Source organism: Lepisma saccharinum, chromosome 16, assembly GCF_977018435.1.
Source record: "Lepisma saccharinum chromosome 16, izLepSacc3.1, whole genome shotgun sequence".
NCBI classification, from domain to species: Eukaryota; Metazoa; Arthropoda; class Insecta; order Zygentoma; family Lepismatidae; genus Lepisma; species Lepisma saccharinum.
This window is the reverse complement of record NC_139244.1, coordinates 57,063,779-57,086,110: the sequence shown is the minus strand read 5'-3', so window position 1 is coordinate 57,086,110 and position 22,332 is coordinate 57,063,779. Positions and strand designations below refer to the sequence as shown.

The 22,332-nt window shown below is 37.7% G+C and overlaps 2 protein-coding genes across 2 annotated transcripts in view; one reads left to right on the top strand and one right to left on the bottom strand.

Moving 5' to 3' along the window:
* Positions 1-5,095, top strand: part of LOC146000493 (uncharacterized) — a 288,360-nt gene extending 283,265 nt beyond the window's left edge. The window contains exon 40 of the mRNA XM_083138216.1: positions 3,659-5,095. Within this exon, the coding sequence (XP_082994342.1) occupies positions 3,659-3,801 (143 nt within the window). The 3' untranslated portion in view covers positions 3,802-5,095. The remainder of the gene's footprint in view (positions 1-3,658) is intronic.
* A 6,751-nt stretch (positions 5,096-11,846) lies between these two features.
* Positions 11,847-12,410, bottom strand: LOC146000594 (histone-lysine N-methyltransferase SETMAR-like). Its single transcript, XM_083138346.1, has one exon. It carries the CDS (start codon positions 12,408-12,410, stop codon positions 11,847-11,849), a length of 564 nt encoding a protein of 187 aa, XP_082994472.1.
* Between the last annotated feature and the right edge of the window lie 9,922 nt (positions 12,411-22,332).

The following is a 22,332-nucleotide window of genomic DNA, read 5'->3' as shown; positions in this document are numbered from 1 at the left end:
TGTGGATATCCATGGTGTAAGAAACACCAAAATATCATTAACTGCTGTGTAAAACACAACTTGCAGTGCAAAAATGAGTGATGGATTTTCCACTGCACTGACAAAGGAATAGTGCCAGCAATAAATGGCTCAGCATGTTAACAGCATTGATCATCGTCAGTATATAGAATCTCACCAGCAAGAAATTATTGTTTCAAGAATGATATACAGTTTCTAAAATTATAATTATTTTCGCGATAACTTTTGTTCACAAATTTTAAAATTACAATACGTTTAGAACACTCAGGTTTACACGACAGTTTCCTAAATGTATTTTATCATATTGCAAAAATTATACATTGTTTTCAAATTTATGTATTTTTCCTACTTTTGCGTCGCTTTGCTGTAACTTTTGCTAATCATGACATTCTCATCATCATCATCCTTTGCCGTTTCCTGCCTCTGGCTGGGTAGGCATAGAAGTCAAGTCTCTCCATTTTTCCTGGTCTTCCACCACTGCTCTCTTTCCACAGGGTTCCAATCTTGTCCTCTTCTCCTAACACTCTCCACTATCTGCTTTTTTCACCAACATCTCGGTCTCCCCCTTGGCCATATTTCCACTCCTTTTGCATTATAAGCTCTTACTGGTAGTCTTTCTGCATGCATCCTCTTTATGTGTCCGAAACATCTCATCTGTACCTGATCTATTCTGTCCTGAAGCTTCACCCCAACCACTGTCTGTCAGATCTCCTCATTCCTTATTCTATCCCTTCCTCCACTGCCTGCATCTTCTTTTTGTTTCTCTATTACATTGTCCAAGTCTCTGCTCCATACGTAATTACTGGCACATAGTATGTGTTATATATTACCTTCTTGCATTTCATAGGTACACCCCTGTTCCATATTAATCTTCGAACGCTTTGGTATAGTCCACCATCCATTTGTCCTCTTCTGTTTACCTCCTCATCTATTCTTCCACTTCTCTCAATCATGACAATGAGGATGAATGGTTTATTTAATTATTCTCTTATCTAGTCTCTTTCTGCCACTTTCGGCTAATTGTAAGTACGAGGAAGAATGTTGAATGATGAGCAGTGTGGGGAATGGAGGAGCAGGAGGATCCCATCCTCCCAACTTGGCATCTTTCCTAGTTTTTGTTTTGAGTCCACTTTATGCATAGATAAGCTGATCGAGACTGGATCCGAACCACTATGTGCCTCCGCTGGGTATCGAACCTGGGGCCCTTTTGTAATCAAAGGGCTCCAGGTACTTTTCATTCAAAATGCTGCTTTCCTATCAGTCTATAAAAAATGAAATATTTATTCTCAAGAAAAATATGTTGATGTGAACATGAATACATAATCCTTCCAAATTTTATTTGTGTATAGTTGTAATCATTAATTTGGGTAACACCCTAATTGCAATATTCATATATCAAATTTGGATTGATATGCCACTTGCATAGGTATGGTATTCTCAAAAACTATAGTAAAAATAAGTAACTGAAGTAACAATGCTATCAAGATTATTGAATGATTGGAACCATATTAATAAATAACAGAATTTATTTACCAGTAGTAGAAGATTTTTAATACCCATATGGTTGTTTTTAATTTTTTTATGCAGAAGTAGCGAAGTAGCGAGTAGTGCACATGAGTAGCGTAGCGAAGCTACTTTTTTGAAAATGTAGCTGTAGCTGTAGCGAAGCTACATTTTGGAAGAGTAGCTGTAGCTGTAGCGAAGCTACTTTTAAAATGTAGCGTTCTGATCACTGCACATGTCATTGTGGACTAAAAATATTTATCCTTGATTAACTGTCTTATATCTGTGCCTACAAATACACCTTCTTTCACCTTGGCATAGGATACTGTGTGAAATTTCTTGCGGAGATGCTGGAAGCATACACCAAGTTACTGCAAATGATGTCACCCCTGCTTCTGAAATTCTTGACAGCAGGGAAACATTGTTGCTACACATATACAAACTTACAACAAACCATGGAACTGTATTAATTGGAAAGTTCACAAAATGCAATACATTGCAGACAAGACAAAGTGAATTAACGTGTACTACATATTAATGATGCGGTAACTGTGGAGCAAGAACTATGGGTGAAGGAATACAATGGGTGTCATTTTAGTGTTCAGCATCATGGATATACTAAAAAAAATTCTTCTCAAACCCCTGAAACATGTAGGCCTGTGAAGATATGAAATACACCACGAATTAATACTGCAAATGTATGCTGAATGTTGTTCTTCATCTTTCTTCTAAGATCAGCTGAAATTTTCTGCTACACTTTTGAAGTGATCTAATATTATGAAGTTAATGTCACATGCTTGGGAGTTGTCGCCATGCACCTAAATACATAAACAAATCAGTGTTATGTTCACGTTGTCACTTTCATGTTCAGTTCCGTCACTAACACATACCTCCTCCCCTTCCTCACTAACCCACTTCTGTATAACATCTGAATCTGCTGTGCACTCTGTCTTGGTTTGATATTTTTCTTGTTATGTATGTAGACCCCAAGCATGTGACTGACGTTAACTTTATAATTTTACAAGGCTTAGAATTGCAACAGAACAATACAGCTGAGCTTCTTAGAACAAAGATAAAATGTTCAGCTACACAAAAGCACCCACGTGCAGTATATTTCACAGTAATGCAATCTCACAATGAATATCAATGGGGAAAACTGGTACCCCACATGCCAGCATTGGTGAACATATCCAAGTCTAAAAATAGCAACAGTTGGTTCATGTGTAGGGTTAGCAAACGTCCTCTTTTTCCCAGACACGTCCTACATTTTAGCCTTATGGCTGGCATCCAGAAGGAATTTTACAAAAACCATAAATGTCCTACATTTTGAACATCACCTAATTTGAATAAAGAGAAATACAGGTTTCAGTCGAACCAAGTGAAATCATGGAAAAGTGGACTGTAATCCCAAACTCAATAGTGAAATGTATTTTGATACTGACAGTGCAAAAAAAAAGTGTGTTGTGGTAGAACGAAGACTGAAGCTATTGATCAACAATGTTTTCTGGCCACGTTATATCGATGCCACTGTTCACTGTCTGAGCAGAACTTTTTGCTTTGCAGTTTTTGGAAGTAATCAGCACAGAAAATTTCGGGAATATTTGTTTGCCACTGGGCAACAGCCCTTTAAGGGCCAAGGCCTGCCAGAATATAATTTCCATTGGGTGATGCATAGTCAGCACATCTAGTCCCGTATACACACTGTTTTTTGTCTTTCATGACTGGAACTCGCTACTTCTTCTTTTAAGTAGGCCTAGCTCCTCAGTTGTCCTCATGACACCGAAAGTTTCTTGAATCGAACCTTGGACCGTTTGCACCAGAGGTAAGAGTGTTAACAATTTGCTTACATACGAGCCTGTATTGTTTAGTTCTAATTGCAAGTTTAGGAATTTTGTATTTAACAAATCGCTAAAAAATCATAATTTTAAAAATGGAAATGTGTCAATTTTACATTATTTGCTAACATATTCTAGTAATGTGTACTGCGGATGATTTGTGTCCTACATTTTTGGATAGCATGTCTTTCTTTTCCCTTATAGTAAACTGGTAACCCTATTCATGTGCCCTGCATTCAAAGTAGATAAGGAAACTAGTGCACATCATAATAATGTGTACTATATTAATTTCCACATTTCAGATTGTCGTCGAGGCCAATCGTTAGTTGTGTGGGCCATATCAGAGGGTCGTCAGGCAGCTCGTGAAGTTGATGATTTTCTTATGGGTGAGAGTGCTCTGCCTGGTCCAGGAGGGATTCTACAAACCATCACACAGAAGGGTTAAGGTTTTGTAAGTTGCATACCCATAGGCACTTACGAAAGAATCAAGTAGCAAATACTGTATGACACCTACAACTAGACGTATTTCTAGCTCTTAAATGAATATACAGAGAGGAATCTCTCTTACAGCTCTATAGGCATTCTATCTGATTATTTTTTGTGCACTGCATATGCTTTGCTACAAGCAGTATGTTTGCTGTGAGAAGCAAACAGAAATTGGAGCATAAACATCTTATCCAATTAGAAATGGTTGACATCTTTTTTGTGTAAAATAATTTGGAAGCATTATTTTTGATTGTTATATTGTTGATGCTAGTCACAGAAATGTGTACCAGTGGTCCAGTTATCACATTTGGTTCAGGTTTTTATAAAATTGTATTTATTCCATGGCTATGTGTGCATAAAATCTAACTTCATTTAATGTTAAATTACTTTTTGTGAGGTAAATACTGCATTTTCTTGTGTTAATTGTTGATTACTGTGAGTATTACCAGTGTACACACACACACACACACACATATATACAGAACACTTCCCACACACAAGTATGCATAAGTGACCACATAATACAACACACAAGATTCACATGTACTTAGCAATGTGCATACCCAAGTAGAGAAATTTACTGAAAGGATTGAGTACGAGGAAAGCTTGTTGGTCAGGACTCAAGTACAGAGAGGAATGTTGGATGAACACAAGACAATACTTCAGTGCTTCCATTGTTGTAAATATAATCACTCTATATAGTGATTAGATTGTATTGTTGTTGTAGGACATGAAAATTGAGCATATAATGTTACATGACAATGTTATATCTGAATGTTTAAACAGAACAATGAAGCATATGTGACAACATACTTACATCATTCCCAGTTTAGTTTCGTACACTTACTTTGCATTAGCTCTAATAGTAGCTGTACTTAAATAATAATAATAATGAGTCTCAAATATGTTTCAAAGCCCAAATTAATAATGTACAACTTTTAGGGAACAGTAAAATTATACATACAGCCTTAATTTTAATCAAATGGCAATTTGATGTGTATATATATATTAATACACAATAGACAGTGTTAATTTTATGGGAGGTGAAGAAGGGATAAGATATTATTTTAAACACATTCAAATTCTTCTTGAACGAATATGAGAGAATAAATAACTGGCCATTGTTATTGTATATTTTAGTGTATGGCACAGAAGTTAGTTGATCATTTAGAAAACTGTTATTGTCATGCACTTGCATAAATTTGTAGAACCTTATTTTCTTGGATAAAAATAAAATATATTTTTGTGTGGCATCTTATGTGTTTAATTTTTCTTTGCTTTTTTCCACCAATAAAAAAAATCACTTATTATCAGGATTTCATGTTGCAGGACTTTAGACAGAGTAAGCTATTAATACACACACATGAAAAGTTCTAACATATCCGCATACCTGTTTGATTTGATTAATTTGGTGACCACTTGTAGTAGTCCACTTTACAAGCTTCCAGTCTCCGAATTCATTCACATATGAAGGTTCGTCATTTATGTTACGGGACTGTAGATGCAGTGAGCTAATATGCATGCACCAGAAGCCCATAAAGCAGACTACTGCAAATTCTGATGTGTATGGTGTCAATGGCCGCCAAAATTAATCGAATTAACCCAGGAGACCATGCATGGTGGGGATTTGACTGCAAATTTCTTTCTTTGCTTGCCTTTTTGCACAGCATGTTGGTTTGGCTCCTTCCCCCCACCGTATTCATGCTGGGCAACAATTTTAACAGTGGCTTTCTGCCATTTAGAAGGCACAGTTCAATTATTTTGAAGTGTTGCTGACCGTGCATGCTCTCTTGTGTTATAGATTTAACAATAGATCTTTATTGGATTTTCCTGTATCATTATGAACATGAAAGAGGAGGGTCGAATTCATAGGCTTCTTGAAAGTGTCAAAGAGCAACCTTGGAAGGCAATTTGAAGAGAGAGACTACATCTTGTTGGCAATGAAGAATGTGAATCAGAAAAAGAAAGAACATGCACCCACTGTTCATTCTAAATCTGCTGTGAACACACAGTTTTTTAATTTTTGGAATGTGCAAATGGAAATCTTGATGCCGATGAAGAGGCTGTGACATTAAAAAAAATAAAAAAAATAACTGGAGTAGTTAACGCAGAAAACATACTACAATTGTAAATACCTTTTAGTATCAATTTTGTTCTCTCTAAAACTTTTGCATCAAACTTCTGTAACATTATCACATTCTATTCTTACAATAATAAAAATGAATAAAAATAAAAACATTTACCTATTAAACTTTTGTAAAATTGTGTTTCTTTTGCTTATTATATTCTTACAAAAATAAGCAACAAAACATTTTTTTTTAAAAAAAAGTGTATTAAACTTTTGAAAACTCATACCATATATATATTGTATTAGAAAATAAAAAGAATATACATAAAAGATACAAAGAAACAAATAATATGAAAAACTAAGAAAAATTATTACAAAACAAGCCCAATAGACATAAATATTCGAGTGCGGTCATTTTGACCATTCACACCTCCTCACTTACGATGTTGCCGCATGTGTTCTCCAGAGTTAAATAAACAGGTACATCAGAGGCGTGGCGTGCATGTAGCCGCTGTTACCGCAGGTAACACCAAAATATAAAGAATTGAAGAACCCGTCTTAAAATATTATTACGTACATAAACTGGTAATATTGTCGTAAAGTAAACATTGCAGACTGACATTTTTTCTGACACCGGCAAAAGCGAAGAGGAGGACTGATCCGGTACCCTCCACAGGCAACATGAGGAAAGGGCCCTGAGCTCACGCAAGGAAGACTTCGAGTTGCGGCAAAGACTGACCACGGGAGGAGGAGGTGGGTTTTTGGCATGCCTGTTTAGCCGGCGCAGTTGCCGGTGATCCTTACCAGTGTTGCCATATTCAATTGATAGAAAAAAGCTAAGTCGCCTAATCGGGTCTAGCTTACTCTGAAGGTGTCCAGTAGAACTGGACTTCTTGCAGGTTCCGAAGGAAATATTGGGGAAGGGCCGATGCTGAGAGGAGAGGGGGCAAGGAGGGTGCTTCACGTGTTACAAAAGTAAACAACGGTTTGTGGGAGGGACTGTGCAGTGGGAGTTTTGTGACTGGTGTCTTTCGTCTTTATGTTGTTTTCGGGCATTGTCAATTAATTAATGAAGCTTGCTCCGAGTTCCGAGGTGGCGGGTTCATCCTATCTGGACCGTGTGTGTAATCGTGCGATAGAAGATATTTTGAAGCAATCTTTCGGTTCATTATTTTGCAGAAAAAATCGAAATTGTGGTGAAAGGGAGGCCAAAGCCTATTTTGAATGATTTAAAAACCAAGTTGTCTGCTGGATATGACCGACATTTCAATGTTTCATGGTATAACGACTATCCATGGTTATGTGGATGTGTGCAGGTGTCGAAACACTTTTGTTGGCCATGTACTCTATTTTCGAGTGAAAAAAAAAAGTGTCGAATTCAGATGTGGATAACATGGACCATGACCATGATGCACCCAAAAATTCAAATTCAAATGAAAAACTTCTCTTTATGACAGCATCATAGAAGTTTTTTGATTTGATTTGATTGATTTTGCTTCACTTGTGCCACTTTTGGCTAATTTGCAAAGATGGGGATGAGTGATGATATAATTAAATTGATGAATAGACATCACAAACGCCCATGCCCAAGCTAGGTTCCAAACCCGGGATCCCAGCATATAACTATTTTCAAAGTCGGATTGATCTGCTCTATAAGTAGCCTTCGATGTTTCTGTAAGTATCAAATTACATATTATATTGTCAACAACCAATGTTTGCCATTTCACTTTAGTCCTTATGTCAACATTTTTTTTCCTGATTAATAACTTTACCAAAATCTAGTATTGAATTGCATACGTACAGACGGGATCAAATGAAATGTACTTCCCTTTTCCTACCAACTCAGAAGCGAGTTGGAAACTCTTCATTGCTCCTATATAGATAAGAAAGTGGGGGAGGGCAGTAGCAGACAAGGCCAGCACGCAAACTTGTTTCCGGCAAGCTTTCTGTTGGAGCCTTGGCAGTTTGTGGAAGGATTTTGTGTTCCTACCCCCCCCCGCCTCCCCCCCTCTCTCTCTCTCTCTCTCACTGGATTGAAAAACAGGGTGCGACGATTATGCGATGAAATACGGTAATATACAACGATAAAGCTTTATTTGAAGATGGTAATAATAATAACCCGTGGCACAATAGTCCGTGAGGGCCAGGTCCTACCCACTGACTGCCGGCCTCACTTCCACCTGCCGAGGTGGGAATTATGGGGTGACGTGTGGTCAGCAAGACAAGTCTTCAGTCTTTGTAGGTTTCCCTGACCGCGTCACGCTACTCGTTTGCAGCTCCCCAATTTCCTCATGACGGTGGATGTCCACCGGTTCCATACACAAGACCAGGTGTCCCGGGTTTGAATCCCGGCCTGGGCATGGATGTTTCTGAGTGTCCATTCATCAATTTCATTATATCATCACTCTTCCCCATCTTCGCAAATTAGCCAAAAGTGGCACAAAAAGCTAAGTGAAATAAAAGCAAATCAATCAATCAATTGTTAGGGCAGAACCATATATCACACAATACAGGTGAAATTGTTGTTGGTTGACGTGAATTTTTAATATGCTTAACTCTTAAAATACTCTAATATCAGGTTTTCTGTTGCAATTATTATTTCAATTTTGAGGGCCTTCATGACCGAGTGCTTTGTATACTGCTCTATGAAACCGGAGACCCTATGTTCTATTGATTGATTGATTTGCTTTATTTTAATTCGCTTCTGGTGCCACTTTTGGCTAAACGCGATGATGAAGATGGTGGACGAAATGATGAAATTAATGAAGCGACACTCACAATGAACACCGAATGAACACAATGCCAAGGCCGGTCATTAAGCAAACTGTGCTAACCACTCTACCACGGAGGCCGGAATCCTTTTTAATGTATAGGAAAAATCGTTCTTTGAGATCGAACTAAGAACAGTTAATATGCGTCACCTCGGAGTTATTATATTTTAAATTTCGAACAATCAATTGAGATTTATTCCTCACCATTCTTTTGCCTACATCAAAACTTCCACACAATAAGATCAATTACACTAAGGACAATAGCGTTAGAGTCTGTGCTTTAAGGAATGATTAAGCACACGATGATGACGGAAAATAATTCATATGATTATGATTGATTTGATTGATTTAGTTTATTTTACTTCGCGTTTTGTTCCTCTTGGCTAATTTGCGAATTCACATGATTATGGTGATGCATTGCATCAGTGAAACAATTTTCGGTCATGGTGATAAATTGAAAAACGCAGGGACACAATAACCGATTTATATTTAATTATTTTATTTCGCTTTTCTTCCACTTTTGGGTAATGAAAGGTGTGTTAAGATGAAAGTTGTGAAAGGACAACTACAAACGTAGATGGATAGGACGCAGCCCAAACCCCACAGACCATTATGCTGACCTTATGTCTAGACGCCAGATCCTTGTTAGTGTGCAAAATGCACTCAATGGTCACAATGACGTAAGCATTCGTAGAATTAATTTGTATATATATATATATATTTTTTTTATTATTTTTAAATTTTTTTTTTTTCGAAAAACGCGAGCCAAACATGTGATATGCTCATTATTTCTCAGGAACACTCGCGGCCTTCAGCCAGTTTTATCCTTAAACAAAATTGCGGGTTAGGATGTTAATACACTTCCAAGACAATATCCAAAGAATAATGTCACATACGCGAAATGTAAAACATTTTTATTTTCTCGTCTCTATTACATCCCTGGGGAGCAAAAACGGATGGAGCGTGATGCTGATCATTGACTTCCAAAATGGCCGAACTCGAGAATATGGGGCGCCCTACTGCCACATCCCCTAAATGTGCCTTCATGGCACAGTTCTATACGGGTGACGAACTTTACCTTACCTTCACTACTACTAACTACTCATGCCATGAATTTTTGTATTTTCGATCCTTCGTTATGTCTCCATTGCTAACCTGGTTCATACCCAGTCACAACAGCAATTAGTCAATGCAATAAAATACGTCAAACTTAAAGTGAAACAGGTGTCGGCGCGAGCGCGCACTCACGTATGCACACACAAACACAAGTGGAGAGAGAGAGAGAGAAGCGGGGGGGGGGGGGGTTAGGAACACAAAATCCTTCCACAAACTGCCAAAACTCTAACAGAAAGCTTGCCTGAAACAAGTTTGCGTGCTGGCCTTGTCTGCTACTGCCCTCCCCCACTTTCTTATCTATATAGGAGCAATGAAGAGTTTCCAACTTGCTTCTGAGTTGGTAGGAAAAGGGAAGTACATTTCATTCGATCCCGTCTGTACCAGATTAATATTATATGAACTACTTGGAAGACATTGGGGGGGGGGGCATGAGGTGGGGAGGCGCCCAAGTCTCCCTTAAATGTCCTACTGATAACCGGTAACACTTTTAAAAATCCACGCCACGCCACTGAGGTACATGGATACATTGGCACATTTCGTGTATTGTGTATTAACATTAGGGCCTTCCCGATGGCGCAGTGGTAGCGTTGTTGCCTTGTAATCAAGGGGTCCCAGATTTGATACCCGGTGGAGGCACATTGTGGTTTGGATCCCATTTTAAACTGTAGGTCCAGTCCAGATTAGCCTTACTGTGCATAAAGTGGACTTAAAACACCAAGTCAATTGATCAGTGTATTAACATTATCATGCTATTCAGAAAATAAGTTGCATTTGGCTGCCTGTAAAGAAAACAGTACACACATTTGTCACAATGTCTGGTATCTTGAAGCCAATGACTTTCTTAAAATTTTCAGTCTACTACTGACCATCTTGTAAATCTTGAAATGCCTTTTTCAGGATGAATTATTTAAACTTGTTGGCATTATAGAATACTCTGTTAGCTTCATAACTGTGACCTTTGCACCAATTTAGCAGTATTATAATACATTTTCTAATAGTCTGTCATTTTCATTTTCATGTGGGAAATACGTTAGTGGAGAGCTTTGTGCATGTAGAGTGCTACAGGATTGTGTTCACTGCACATGTTCGGTAGATCTTTTCTTGCCCATAGAACTTTTTTCGTGGGCCACCAGATGATAAAAAGAACTTTGTGTTCCAGTGTGTCCCTCTCCCCATGACACGCTGTGCATGTATCATCAGTTTCCACAATTTTTGTAGATGTCCTTATATAGGATATTATTATTTATATTGGAGATGATTTGATGTAATCTTCTACCCTTGTCGGTAGTGTCCCATTACCTCTGCCAATCTATTTTTTGTTTTGTCCTTTATTTCTCTAATTGTGGGATAGAAATTTCCCATGTGTCGAATAAGTTCATCCTCCCAGCCTTTTTTAAAGAAGTATATCATTGCCCTTGTTTTGACCACCTAGTCTATGGGTTGTGTCCCCATTATCACTAAAAGAGCCTCTGTTGATGATGTCTCCCATGCACAGGTATTCCTCAGGATTAATTTCCTCTGAGATGTCCTTAGTTTTCTAATACAAAGTAACCAAAAAAGTTCTTGCTGCTTTTGATCATCATAAACAAAAAGGTATGCAAAGAATGTCACATACTGTTAGTCCTCAAAGTAATCCCATTGGCATCCAGCACCTTTTGTCAACATGCCTCCAGCTGTGCAGTGCCCTGGTGATAAATCTCGGACGGAAAAAACTGTGTGTGCTTGCCGCAAGTCTGCCTCATTTGCGAAGGATTTCCCACGAAGGTGGTTGTCCAGGGAATGGAAGAGGTGATAATCTGTTGGCTCAAGGTCTGTAAAGTACCGTGGATGGCACAGTATCTCCCAGCCAAGTCACTGTATGGTATCCTTGGCCACCCGTGCACCACATGCAGCTTGGCATTGTCATGAAAAAGCAGTACACACTTGTGATTAACCAATGCTGGATCCTTATGCTTCAGTGCCTGTTGCGCACATTTCAACTGCTGCGAGTAGAGGTCCTCAGTGATGGTTTGGCCCGTTGGTAGCAGCTCATAGTGCACCACTTGGCAACTAGTCCACCATACAGAGCATGATATTGCATGGGCGTGAAGGTGGTCTTGTGGCGTGAGGCACAAAGTCCCGTGTTGACAACCAATGTTGGGCACACTTGGGAGTGTCATATAGGACCCACTTTTTGTAACTGGTGAGCACTCGACCGAATATGGGTGTGTTGCTGTGCCAAGAAAGCAACGAGAAACAGTCTGTCACTTGTTGTTGCTTCTTGCCTTCTGACGGTGTGTGAGGTACCCTCTTGCTCAACTTGAACGTCTTTCCTATGTGATGCAGGTGCAGTCTGGCTGTTTTATCGGAAACCTGGAAGTGGTTGGCAAGCTCACCAGACCTTAGGCTGCTGTCCTCCTGTATGGCTGCCTTCAGGGCCTCATCATCCAGGACCTGGGGTCGGCCACTGCTGGGTTCATCACAAAGTGACAGATCTCCCAACCTGAACTTCTGGAACCAATTCCTATTGGTGCGTTCATTCACAGCATTATCCCCAAAGGCTTGACATATTCGGCGACTGACTTTAAAGTCATAAAGCAGACAACCACAATTGAGCTGCTTCAACACTTCCATTTCTCTTCACCCCTGCTCAAGCTATGGCTACTATGAGTGTGCAATATCTGTGTATTGGGCAAGACTATTGTCTCCACTCCCACCCAGACCACTTTTCCGGCACGTTGCACACATATTTTCCTATCAGTGATCACTTCTTCCCATGTGATGTTAAAAACGGCAAGAACTTTTTTGGTTACCTTGTATATGTAATATTGCTGGATAGAGCCATCCACACAGACTTACCATATGTAATGATTGAATTGTAGAGCACACTCAGATATGTTCTTATTATTGAAAGATGGTTGTTCCAAGAATGTGGATTCGCAGCAGGGACAGTGCTAAATGCCAAGAGCTGCACTGTGTTGTTTCCCATGGAGATGTTTGGTTTCTTCTCTGATTACAAGAAGATCATATGGAAAGGAGGCTTGCGCATCACATTCAAGAGAGCTCCCAATGATGATAATGTTCTGAAGCACTACAGAACATTGAATCCAGATGGGACATCTGTGGCTGGAAGTCTACACGAAACTGCGAAATAAGTCTCTCGCAGTGACGTCGACACTTGGGGCAGCAATCAGTGGCATGCCCAAGGTGGTTGATGTGGGTGAACACCCCCCCCCTCCCTTTAGGGCCCAGTATTCTTAAAAAAGAAGAATGTCAAAGGTGGGAAAAGATTGCAAATTGAGTAATGAGATGACTACTAAAAAAGGTAGGATGTAACTCCTCTTTCGGCCAGAAATCCTGGGTTCAAATCCCGGCCTGTCTACAGGTGTTCTTGTGTGTCCCTTCATCAAATTTATCGTATCATCTTCGCGATTAGCCAAAAGTGGCAGAAAAACAAAGTAAAATAAACCAAATCAATCAATGATTTGATTTAATTTTTGTTACTTAGCGTCGCTTTTTGCCACATTTGATTAATCGCGATAATGATATGATACAATTGATGAAGGGACACACACAAAGAACACCCATGCCCAGGTCGGAGTTCGAACCTGGAACTCGTACTGTCATAGCACGCTGTGATAACCACTCCAGTACAGACGTCTGCCGACAACAAAGACAGGAGTAAAGTGCTAATCATTCAGATACGTGGAAATCAGTAAAGCAAACAGCATTTTTCCTCAGTGGTATTTTTCAATTGAATTTTTGAAACACCATCTTTGTACATGATTAATGTTCTTTGGAAAAAAAAATGCATTGCTTGATTTTCCTAATTCCTCTATCTCATAATGTTGTTACTGAAGGATCCGGTTTCAAGCCCTAACCTGTGCATGTGTGTTTCTCTTGTATCCACCCTTCACCCATGGATGGATGGAAGAGCAACGTTAAAAAAATACAAATAATTTCTTCCCAGTGCATCTTCAGGGTATTGCAAAATCATGAGTCCAGAGTTATTTGCTCACCATTATCCCTCATGACTTCCATAAGCTCATTAGCTACTTATCGCGATTAAATCTATACAGCTAGAAAAATGTGATGTGAGGTGGCAAAAATTTGATATATTAAAGTGGGATAAATTGGTAACAAAATACTTTTTTTTGTAGTTTCTCCAATAATATTCTTTAGTTAAGTTCTGGGATACATTTCTCATTCCAAATTATTTCATTATTCACTACAGAGTACAACACACAGGAACAAGAATTCATGCTCGTCATGGGTTTGAATCCCAGCCTGGACGTGGATGTTCATTGTGAGGTCCCTTCATCAATTTCCTCAAATCATCACTCATAGTCATTTCCATGATAACCAAATGTGGTAGAAAAGTGAAGTAAAATAAACGAAACAAACAACAACAATAAGAACGCATGTTCTCTTGCCCAAATAAATACATCCGTATTTATGACCATTTAGCTAACCAGTTTCTTTTTGTTGGAGGCCAAGAGATTAGTATATTTAAATAAAACACTAGTAAGACAAGAGAGAGCGTGAGCAAATATTTGTCACATCTTCCATATTTGGAAAAAATAAATAAAATAAACCATAACATTTCCAAGTATTTTTGTCTGCACATAATACGTTCCCATTTCATAAACAATAAAACTATATTTTAAATCCCACATTATAGATACATATTATACAATGTGCATAAATACAGAGAACATAAGTACTGTAGACATTATCCCCCGAGTTCTTTAGAGGATTTACAAAGGAAGCAAAGGGAATCCAATACCCTATCTGTCCTATAGGAGATGGACTAGACTGGAGGACCTGATCAAAGCATGGGCTTTCAACCATTGGAGCAGGGGGCAAGGGGACAAGGGTGGTAGAGGCAGAAATCTTCCTTTTCCCTTTTGGCGGCTGTTTGTACCTGAACTGGTGAGACTGAGGAAGACCCAGCTAGTCCAGTCTTGCCGGCTGATCTCACCGAGGGACAAGAAGCACGTGAAAAAATAAGTGTTGCATGTAAACTTTGGCTTCAACAATAAATATTGTTATTTCAAAATAATTAGAGATGTGAGATTGATTGATCTATCTCTGCTAGACTAGCTACTCCTCAGTGCATGTCACTGGTCTCTCGAATTGTGCATCCCAGTGGTGGAATACAATGCCGATTATGCTCTCAAACTCATATTGAACATTCTCAAAAAATTCAAGAATCCCCATCGAATTACACTTACCAATGTGTACAGAAGCCAGTCTCTGGCAACCATTTTGAATTTGATGTCACGACACAGTTAAATAGCATCCAATATGATATGCCAGATTTTATTGTGGTACTCTTTCAAAGAGGGAGAGATGATAATCAGGAGAAGGATTCTAGGTTATTCGATGATTACAAGCTTGAAAAGTATGTACCTTAAAAATTGTCGCAATGAAGCATATCCACAGGAGAATTTACAAACTTGAACATACTAACTATCTAACTAACTAACTCTCTAGCCTTCTTAAACCCGAAGGTTCATGGCTTCAACAACAGAGGCCTTCCATCTGTCCCTATCTTGAGCAAGATCTATATACTCTTTTTCCATCTCTACCGATTTCCCTTAGGTCCATCTCAACGTTGTCCCTCCATCTTCGTCTTGGCCTTCCTACAGGTCTCTTACCATCAGGTTTCCCAACAAGAATCCTGTAAACTCCTCTTTCCTCTCCCATTCGTGCCACATGGCCTGCCCACCTAAGTCTTCTTGATTTAATTATTCTAATAATATCTGGACATGAATACAAATTATGTAGTTCTAAATTATGTAACCTTCTCCACTCACCTGTCTCCTCATCCTTTTTAGGTCCAAATATTTTCCTGAGGATCTAATTTTCAAATACTCTCAATTTATGTTCCTCTTTCAATGTAAGGGACCAAGTTTCACACCCATATAATACTACAGGCAAAATTACTGTTTTGTATATTTTAACTTTTAGTTTCTTAGATATTAAACGAGAAGACAAAAGTTTATGAAGAGAGAAGTAACATGCATTTCCTGAATTAAGCCTACTTTTTATTTCCTCTTTAATATAATTTTCATTTGTTAATATTACTCCTAAGTATTTGAATTTGGAAACTGGTTCAAACGAGTTGTTATCAATAATTAGATTTTGATTATTACCTAACACTTGGTTTCAGCCTCTAAGCATATATTTAGTTTTCTCTTTGTTAACTTCCAAACCTATCTCTTTAGCAGTTTTGAAAAATATTTTAGCATTATTCTTAATTGTATTTATATCATCCCCTTATAAGTCTACAACTGAGTCATACCATTTAATTTTAGTCCTTCGTTAGTGTCTTTTACCTTCCTAACAGCATATTCTAAGGCAAAATTAAAGAGCAATGGAGATAATGCATCTCCTTGTTTTAACCCATCATGAATTGTAAATTTGTTAGACACATTAATACCCACATGAATTTTACTTTCTGATTCACTCGTGCATACTTTTATCATACTAACAAGCTTCTTAGGTATTCCAAACTCGACTAATATACAGTGCGTTCATTTCGATCTTCAGCCAAGAGATCGGGAGAAGCGTGGCGGGCGGCGCTGATGGAGATGCCGACATTTGCGGCCTGTAATGCCCGCTTATTTTTATGGACATACGCAGACATTTATATAAATATTGCAAAACGAGCACTAACCTGTGTTATAACATGCAAAAGTTCTTCTGCAAGAAGTTCTGCCCTTATATACACAAATAAATATGCTTTAGAAGCGATGTTAACAGCCTCAGATAATAAAACATTTTAATCATAGTTTTGACCAGTAACGTCCTGATTAAGTTTATATCCTTGAAAGAGTTTTATGTCGATGGGGATCGTTTGGAGGTTTTGAATGTGCAACAGTGTATCAAGATTACGCTGCAGACGAAACCGTTAAATGTCAATGGTTTTCGTGAGCTTCCTTGCAATCCGAAATCTCAGAGCTCGATTTTTTTTGTTCCTTCGTGACTAGATGAAGACAGAGCTGTGAATATAGTGGCGAGCAATGTAAACCAAGAGCGTGTTAATTTCGTACTGTGCTCAAGAGTGTTATTCTTGGTTACTTGCCATTACTTGATTGTGTTATTGCAGTGTGTATGTGTGTTGTGTCAGTGAGGCGATTGGAATGCCAGCCGCAAGGTTCACGTTGGAACAAAGAATTTTTATGTATGACACTTACGTGAAAACAGACTCGTGTCGAGACGTGTGTAGGCAATTTGTACAGAAATTCCCAGGCGTTTCACCTCCACATAGGGATACGGTTAGACATCTTGTCCTTAAATTATGAGAAACTGGATCGTTAAAGCAAAACTCGATGAAATTGGTGCAGCGTTAGAACGTTCTCCAAACAAACCTCTATGCTGTGTTTCACGGGAGATGGGCGTGTCAAAATCATCAGCACATACAGCCACTAAGCTACTAAAATTAAAACCGCACTTTTATAACACAGGTTAGTGCTCGTTTTGCAATATTTATATAAATGTCTGCATATGTCCATAAAAATAAGCAGGCATTACAGGCCGCAAATGTCGGCATCTCCATCAGCGCCGCCCGCCACGCTTCTCCCGATCTCTCGGCTGAAGATCGAAATGAATGCACGGTATTATATAATTTATCTCATTTGACTGAATCATATGCTTTATTGAAATCAATGAATAGCATTGGACATTTTGATTATATTCCCACTTTTTTTCAAGTGTCTGTCTGATGTGAAAAATTTGATCAGTAGTTGATCTGTTACGTTTAAATCCACATTGATAATCACCTATAATATAATTAGCGTAGAGAAATTCCACGGTAATTATTGCAGTTCATTTTATCACCTTTTTTGAACACAGGAACAATTATGGATTCTTTCCACTGTTGAGGGATTTCTTCTTTATTCAATATTAAACAAATTAATTTATGAATTTCCACCATATTTAATTTAACTCAGCTGGTATTAAATCAATGCCAGGTGCTTTGTTATTCTTTAGCATCCTTAACTTCAGTCAAGTTAGGTTCTGGAACTAAAGGTTCTGCTGTGTGCACTTCATTTACTTCTGATTTATCTCCTACATGAACATTTAAAAGGTCATTAAAGTTAGGGTTACCAGACGTCCGGTTTTTCCCGGACATGTCCTACATTTTAGCCTTATGTCCGGCGTCCGGGGGGAATTTGAAAAATATCATAAATGTCCTACATTTTGAGCGTCACATAATATTAATTAGGAAAATAGGTAACAGAAAGAAAGTTACAAGTCTATGGACTACGCTTCCAAACTCATGTCACGTACACAAACTGCGTTGCTTTTCTTTGAAATAAAGGACCATAGATGGCAGCATGCAAGAGGAACAACGGTTATAAAAGATGCTGCATAAATAAGTTTGGAAGGTGGGTAAGAGATGGCACCACCCAGGAGAACTTATACGATTGTAAATACAGACAACGGAAAGAGCAGATGTGATGAAATAACGATTGTATATATTAATACTAATTATAAGGAAATAAATAAATAAGTTTAAAATAATAACAGGATATAAATAAGGAGAAAAGGGGAATTATCATTCAGTAATGGCATAAGTGGTTAAATATATAGAAAGGTAAAGAAGTCGAATTGCAATTTCGATTTTGTGTCTATTACAGTTCCCACGAACTGAGAGTTTCGTTCGGCTTTTGGGTTGTTTTCCCCAGGTGTAGCGCCATTTCTCGGCAGCACCCAAGCACATTTGGAGGCTCATACATTGTAGATCCAAGTTAAGGTTAGTGCCGGCCAGGCGGCGATCTTTAACGAACCCCTTTCTCTTTGTTTGTTTGGGAGATCTGTTTTATTAATATTTCCTTCCACCAATTTGAAAAGATCGATAAAGAAAAGAAAGAAGAAAAAGTACACAATATGTATTACAAGAAGAAGCAGCCGTAGCAATTATAAGAAGAAGAATCATTATTAATTATAAGAAGAAGCCTTATTAATTGCAAGAAGAAGGCAATTTAATTATTAAATACAAGGAGAAGAAGATTCATTAATCATAAGAAGAAGATGCCATATTAATTATAAGAAGAAGATGCCATATTGATCATAAGGAGAAGAGGCTATAAGAAGAAGATGCCATATTAATTATAAGAAGAAGATGCCATACTGATTATAAGAAGAAGAGGCCATATTGATTATAAGAAGAAGAAGCCCGAAGAAGATTGGTTAGAATTAATAAAAAATAAAAGTAGAAGAAAATTACTGTATGAAAGACTTCAAAAGTTATTTAATATTTGTACATAATTAATCAAGAATATAGTACGAATTGTACCCTCAGTAGTGGGTTAAATCTATTGTTTCTTTCCATATATTTGTAGCGTTAGTAACCCTGATCTGTGCCCAGAGGTATCTCATTGTCTCTCCCCTGTGCTAAGCTGGTAGGTGTTTACGCGAGGGACGTGGCACTCAATAGCGAAATTTATTTTGATTCAGTCATTGAGTCATTGCCCAAAAAGAAAATAGTTTGTCCTACTATTAAACAAACAGGAAAACGGAAGCACATAATGAACAAAGTTTTGGGATCACTTTCTGATAACGTCACTGTTCAATGCCTGATCAGAATTTCTTGCCTTAGGGTTTATACTGATGGAACGAGGTGTTGCCCATTCTTATTCAATATTCAATATAATTTAATTGTAAAGCAGGGGTGTAGAGAACAAAATTATTCATGGTGTCTGCCAGTCAAGAAAGTCATGGTAGTCAAGAAAAAGTAAAGAAATTCACAAGTAGGTCAAGAAGTCAATAAAAGGGAAATAAATTATTCTTGTGGTCAAGAATTTTTGCTATCATAATGACTGATTGGTTGATTTAGTTTATTTTACTTCACTTTTTTCTGTCCCTTTGCCTAATCGCAGGGATGAGGATGAATGGTGGTAAGATAAGATGGACGAAAGGAACAGTCACAAACATATAGGGACAACCGACACAAGCCCCACATAAGTTTATACTGGCTGTGAGTAGACGCCAAAGCCTCTTGTCTGCCAAACACAGTTCAGGATGTATTAATACGAAGTAGCAGATCTAATTCTCTTCTTAAATTCAGCTTCAGTTTTAATCTTAACTGGCTCTTTGGTAGGGTTTGTTATTAAATAAATATTTATTTTCTTAATTACTAATTTTCAACTTTACCTAAGTAGGGTTCGAATAAATATACATTAAGAAAAATGGAAAAACGGTATAGAAAGGTCCAGAGAAAGTCAAGAATTCTGGATGTGTTATTTTGGTAGACACCCTGGACACTGCTCAAGATGAAACTTTTCGAACCATTTTCAATTAAGGTAACTGCTGAATATTTGTTTGCCATTACAGGTCATAATTCAAATGTTGAGAGAGTACGTTCATTACCATCAGCACAACAGACTCACGAGAGAAATTATTTTTTCATGAAGTCTGTAAAATGTTTGTTTGGTACTGGTCGCTATAATTTCAAAGCATTTGATTGTCCACTCTAACATATATATAGTTTGACTAAACCTGAAATTTTGATAAAAATTGTCTCCTCTGAGAAGTACCGCTTAAATCATGTAGTGAGAGGTGCATTGATTAGCATGATTGCAAGTTTTGAAATTTTGCATTTAAAAATTCATTAAGAATTCATTTTTTTAAAACTGAAAAGTGTCACTTTTCAACTACTTTCTAAAGTGTTCTATAGAAATATGTATTATTTATTGAGAATATTTTGTGTCCTACATTTTGACTTAATGTCCTACATTTTGGGACAGCATGTCCTACATTTCCCTTGCAGCGATCTGGTAACCCTAATTAAAGTAGTTCTTCCATCTATTTAGAATATCGCTTGGGTCAGCTAGAAAATCACCGTCTTTATCTTTTATCAAGTTTACTTAGGTTGCCACCCCTTTCTAAATTCATTTATACCTTTATATAAATCTCTGATATTTTTGTTTTTGCTGTTTGTTTCAATTTCGTTAATTTTGCTTTTCAAGTAATCTCTTTTTTACTTCTAAACATGCGGTTAACTTCTCGCTTTATTCTATTATAATTGCTTAGATTTGTATCATCAGAGTTATTTAACCACCTAAGTCTAGCCTGATTCCTTATTTCTATTAGATTATGACATTCATTAAACCATGGCTAACTTTTTCTTGGTTTATGGTATCCTATACTTTCTTTAGCTGATGATTCTATTGCATTATGTGTGTGCTCCCAATTCTTATTTACATCTGTTTCATTTATATTTTCATCATCATTTAAATCCTGCAAAACATCAAATCTATTTGACAGTTTAATTTTTTAATCTTTCTTAATTCTTTCATCAGCAAATTTTCCTGTATTAAATTTTAGAACTTTTAGATTTTGTTGCTTATGATTTATCACTGAGAGTCTTTCTCTTAATTTAGCAATTACTAAGTAATGGTCACTGGCACAGTCAGCACCTCTATGTGTACGAACGTCAATTATACTAGTATGCCTTCTCTTATCAATGAGAATATGATCTATCTGATTATGAGTTTTACCATCTGGAGAAGACCAGGTATATTTATGGATATCTTTATGTTTAAAAGTGGTACTCTTCACAATTAATTTTTTTCAGGTTGCAAAAGTAATCAATCTTATACCATTATCATTACTTAATTCATGAAGACTTTCTTTACCAATCGTGGGTTTAAATGTCTCTTCTTTGCCAATCTGTGCATTACAGTCACCTAACAGAATTTTCATATCATACTGAGAAAATTTATCAAAGACCTGTTCTAACTCTGCATAAAAATCATCTTTAGTATTATCATCTTTATCTTCCGTTGGAACATGTATGTTTATTAAAATAATTTTACCACCTACCCTGTAAAACTGCACATGATACCCTATCATTAATAAATTCTACTGTTTTAAGAGCCGAGATAATTCTATTATTTATGAAAAAGCCTGTTCCAAAATTATGTTTTTCAGTACCACCATAGAAAAAAGTATAATTTTTAGTTTTACAATTCCCTTCTCCTGGCCACCTAACTTCCTGGACAGCTACTACATCTAATTTATACTTAGCTATCTCATTAACTGTACACTGAAATGCCCCAGGCCGGTAAAGGCTCAGAACATTCCAGGTGCCTAATTTGATATCCTTATTCCTAATGTAGATCTTATCCTTAGTCCAGGGACATCCCAAAGTAGTCCCCACCCGGAGATCCGAATGGGGGACTATTTTACCTCCAGAATATTTTACCTTGGGGACATCCATGGCCTTATATTGCTGTTTCTTGACATGTCTTTTTACAGTGTAGAGTTGTCCGCTCTACGCCTAACCCCCAATATGAATGGAGGACCACACCTGTCGTTGGTCAGCGGATCCCTCGGATCTAGCTGGGAGGATCACATAGTAGTCCACCAACCATACCCCACTTCTGCCGATTGTGGGACACTCATAGAGCCATGACAGGACAGCTCTGTAAATCCCAACAGAGCAAAATGTTGATCATTTCACTCTGTTGGTTGACTAACTGCAGTGAACAAGTCACTGGGCGATGAGGTCATCACATCCCTATGCCAAATCTTGAGAAGAATA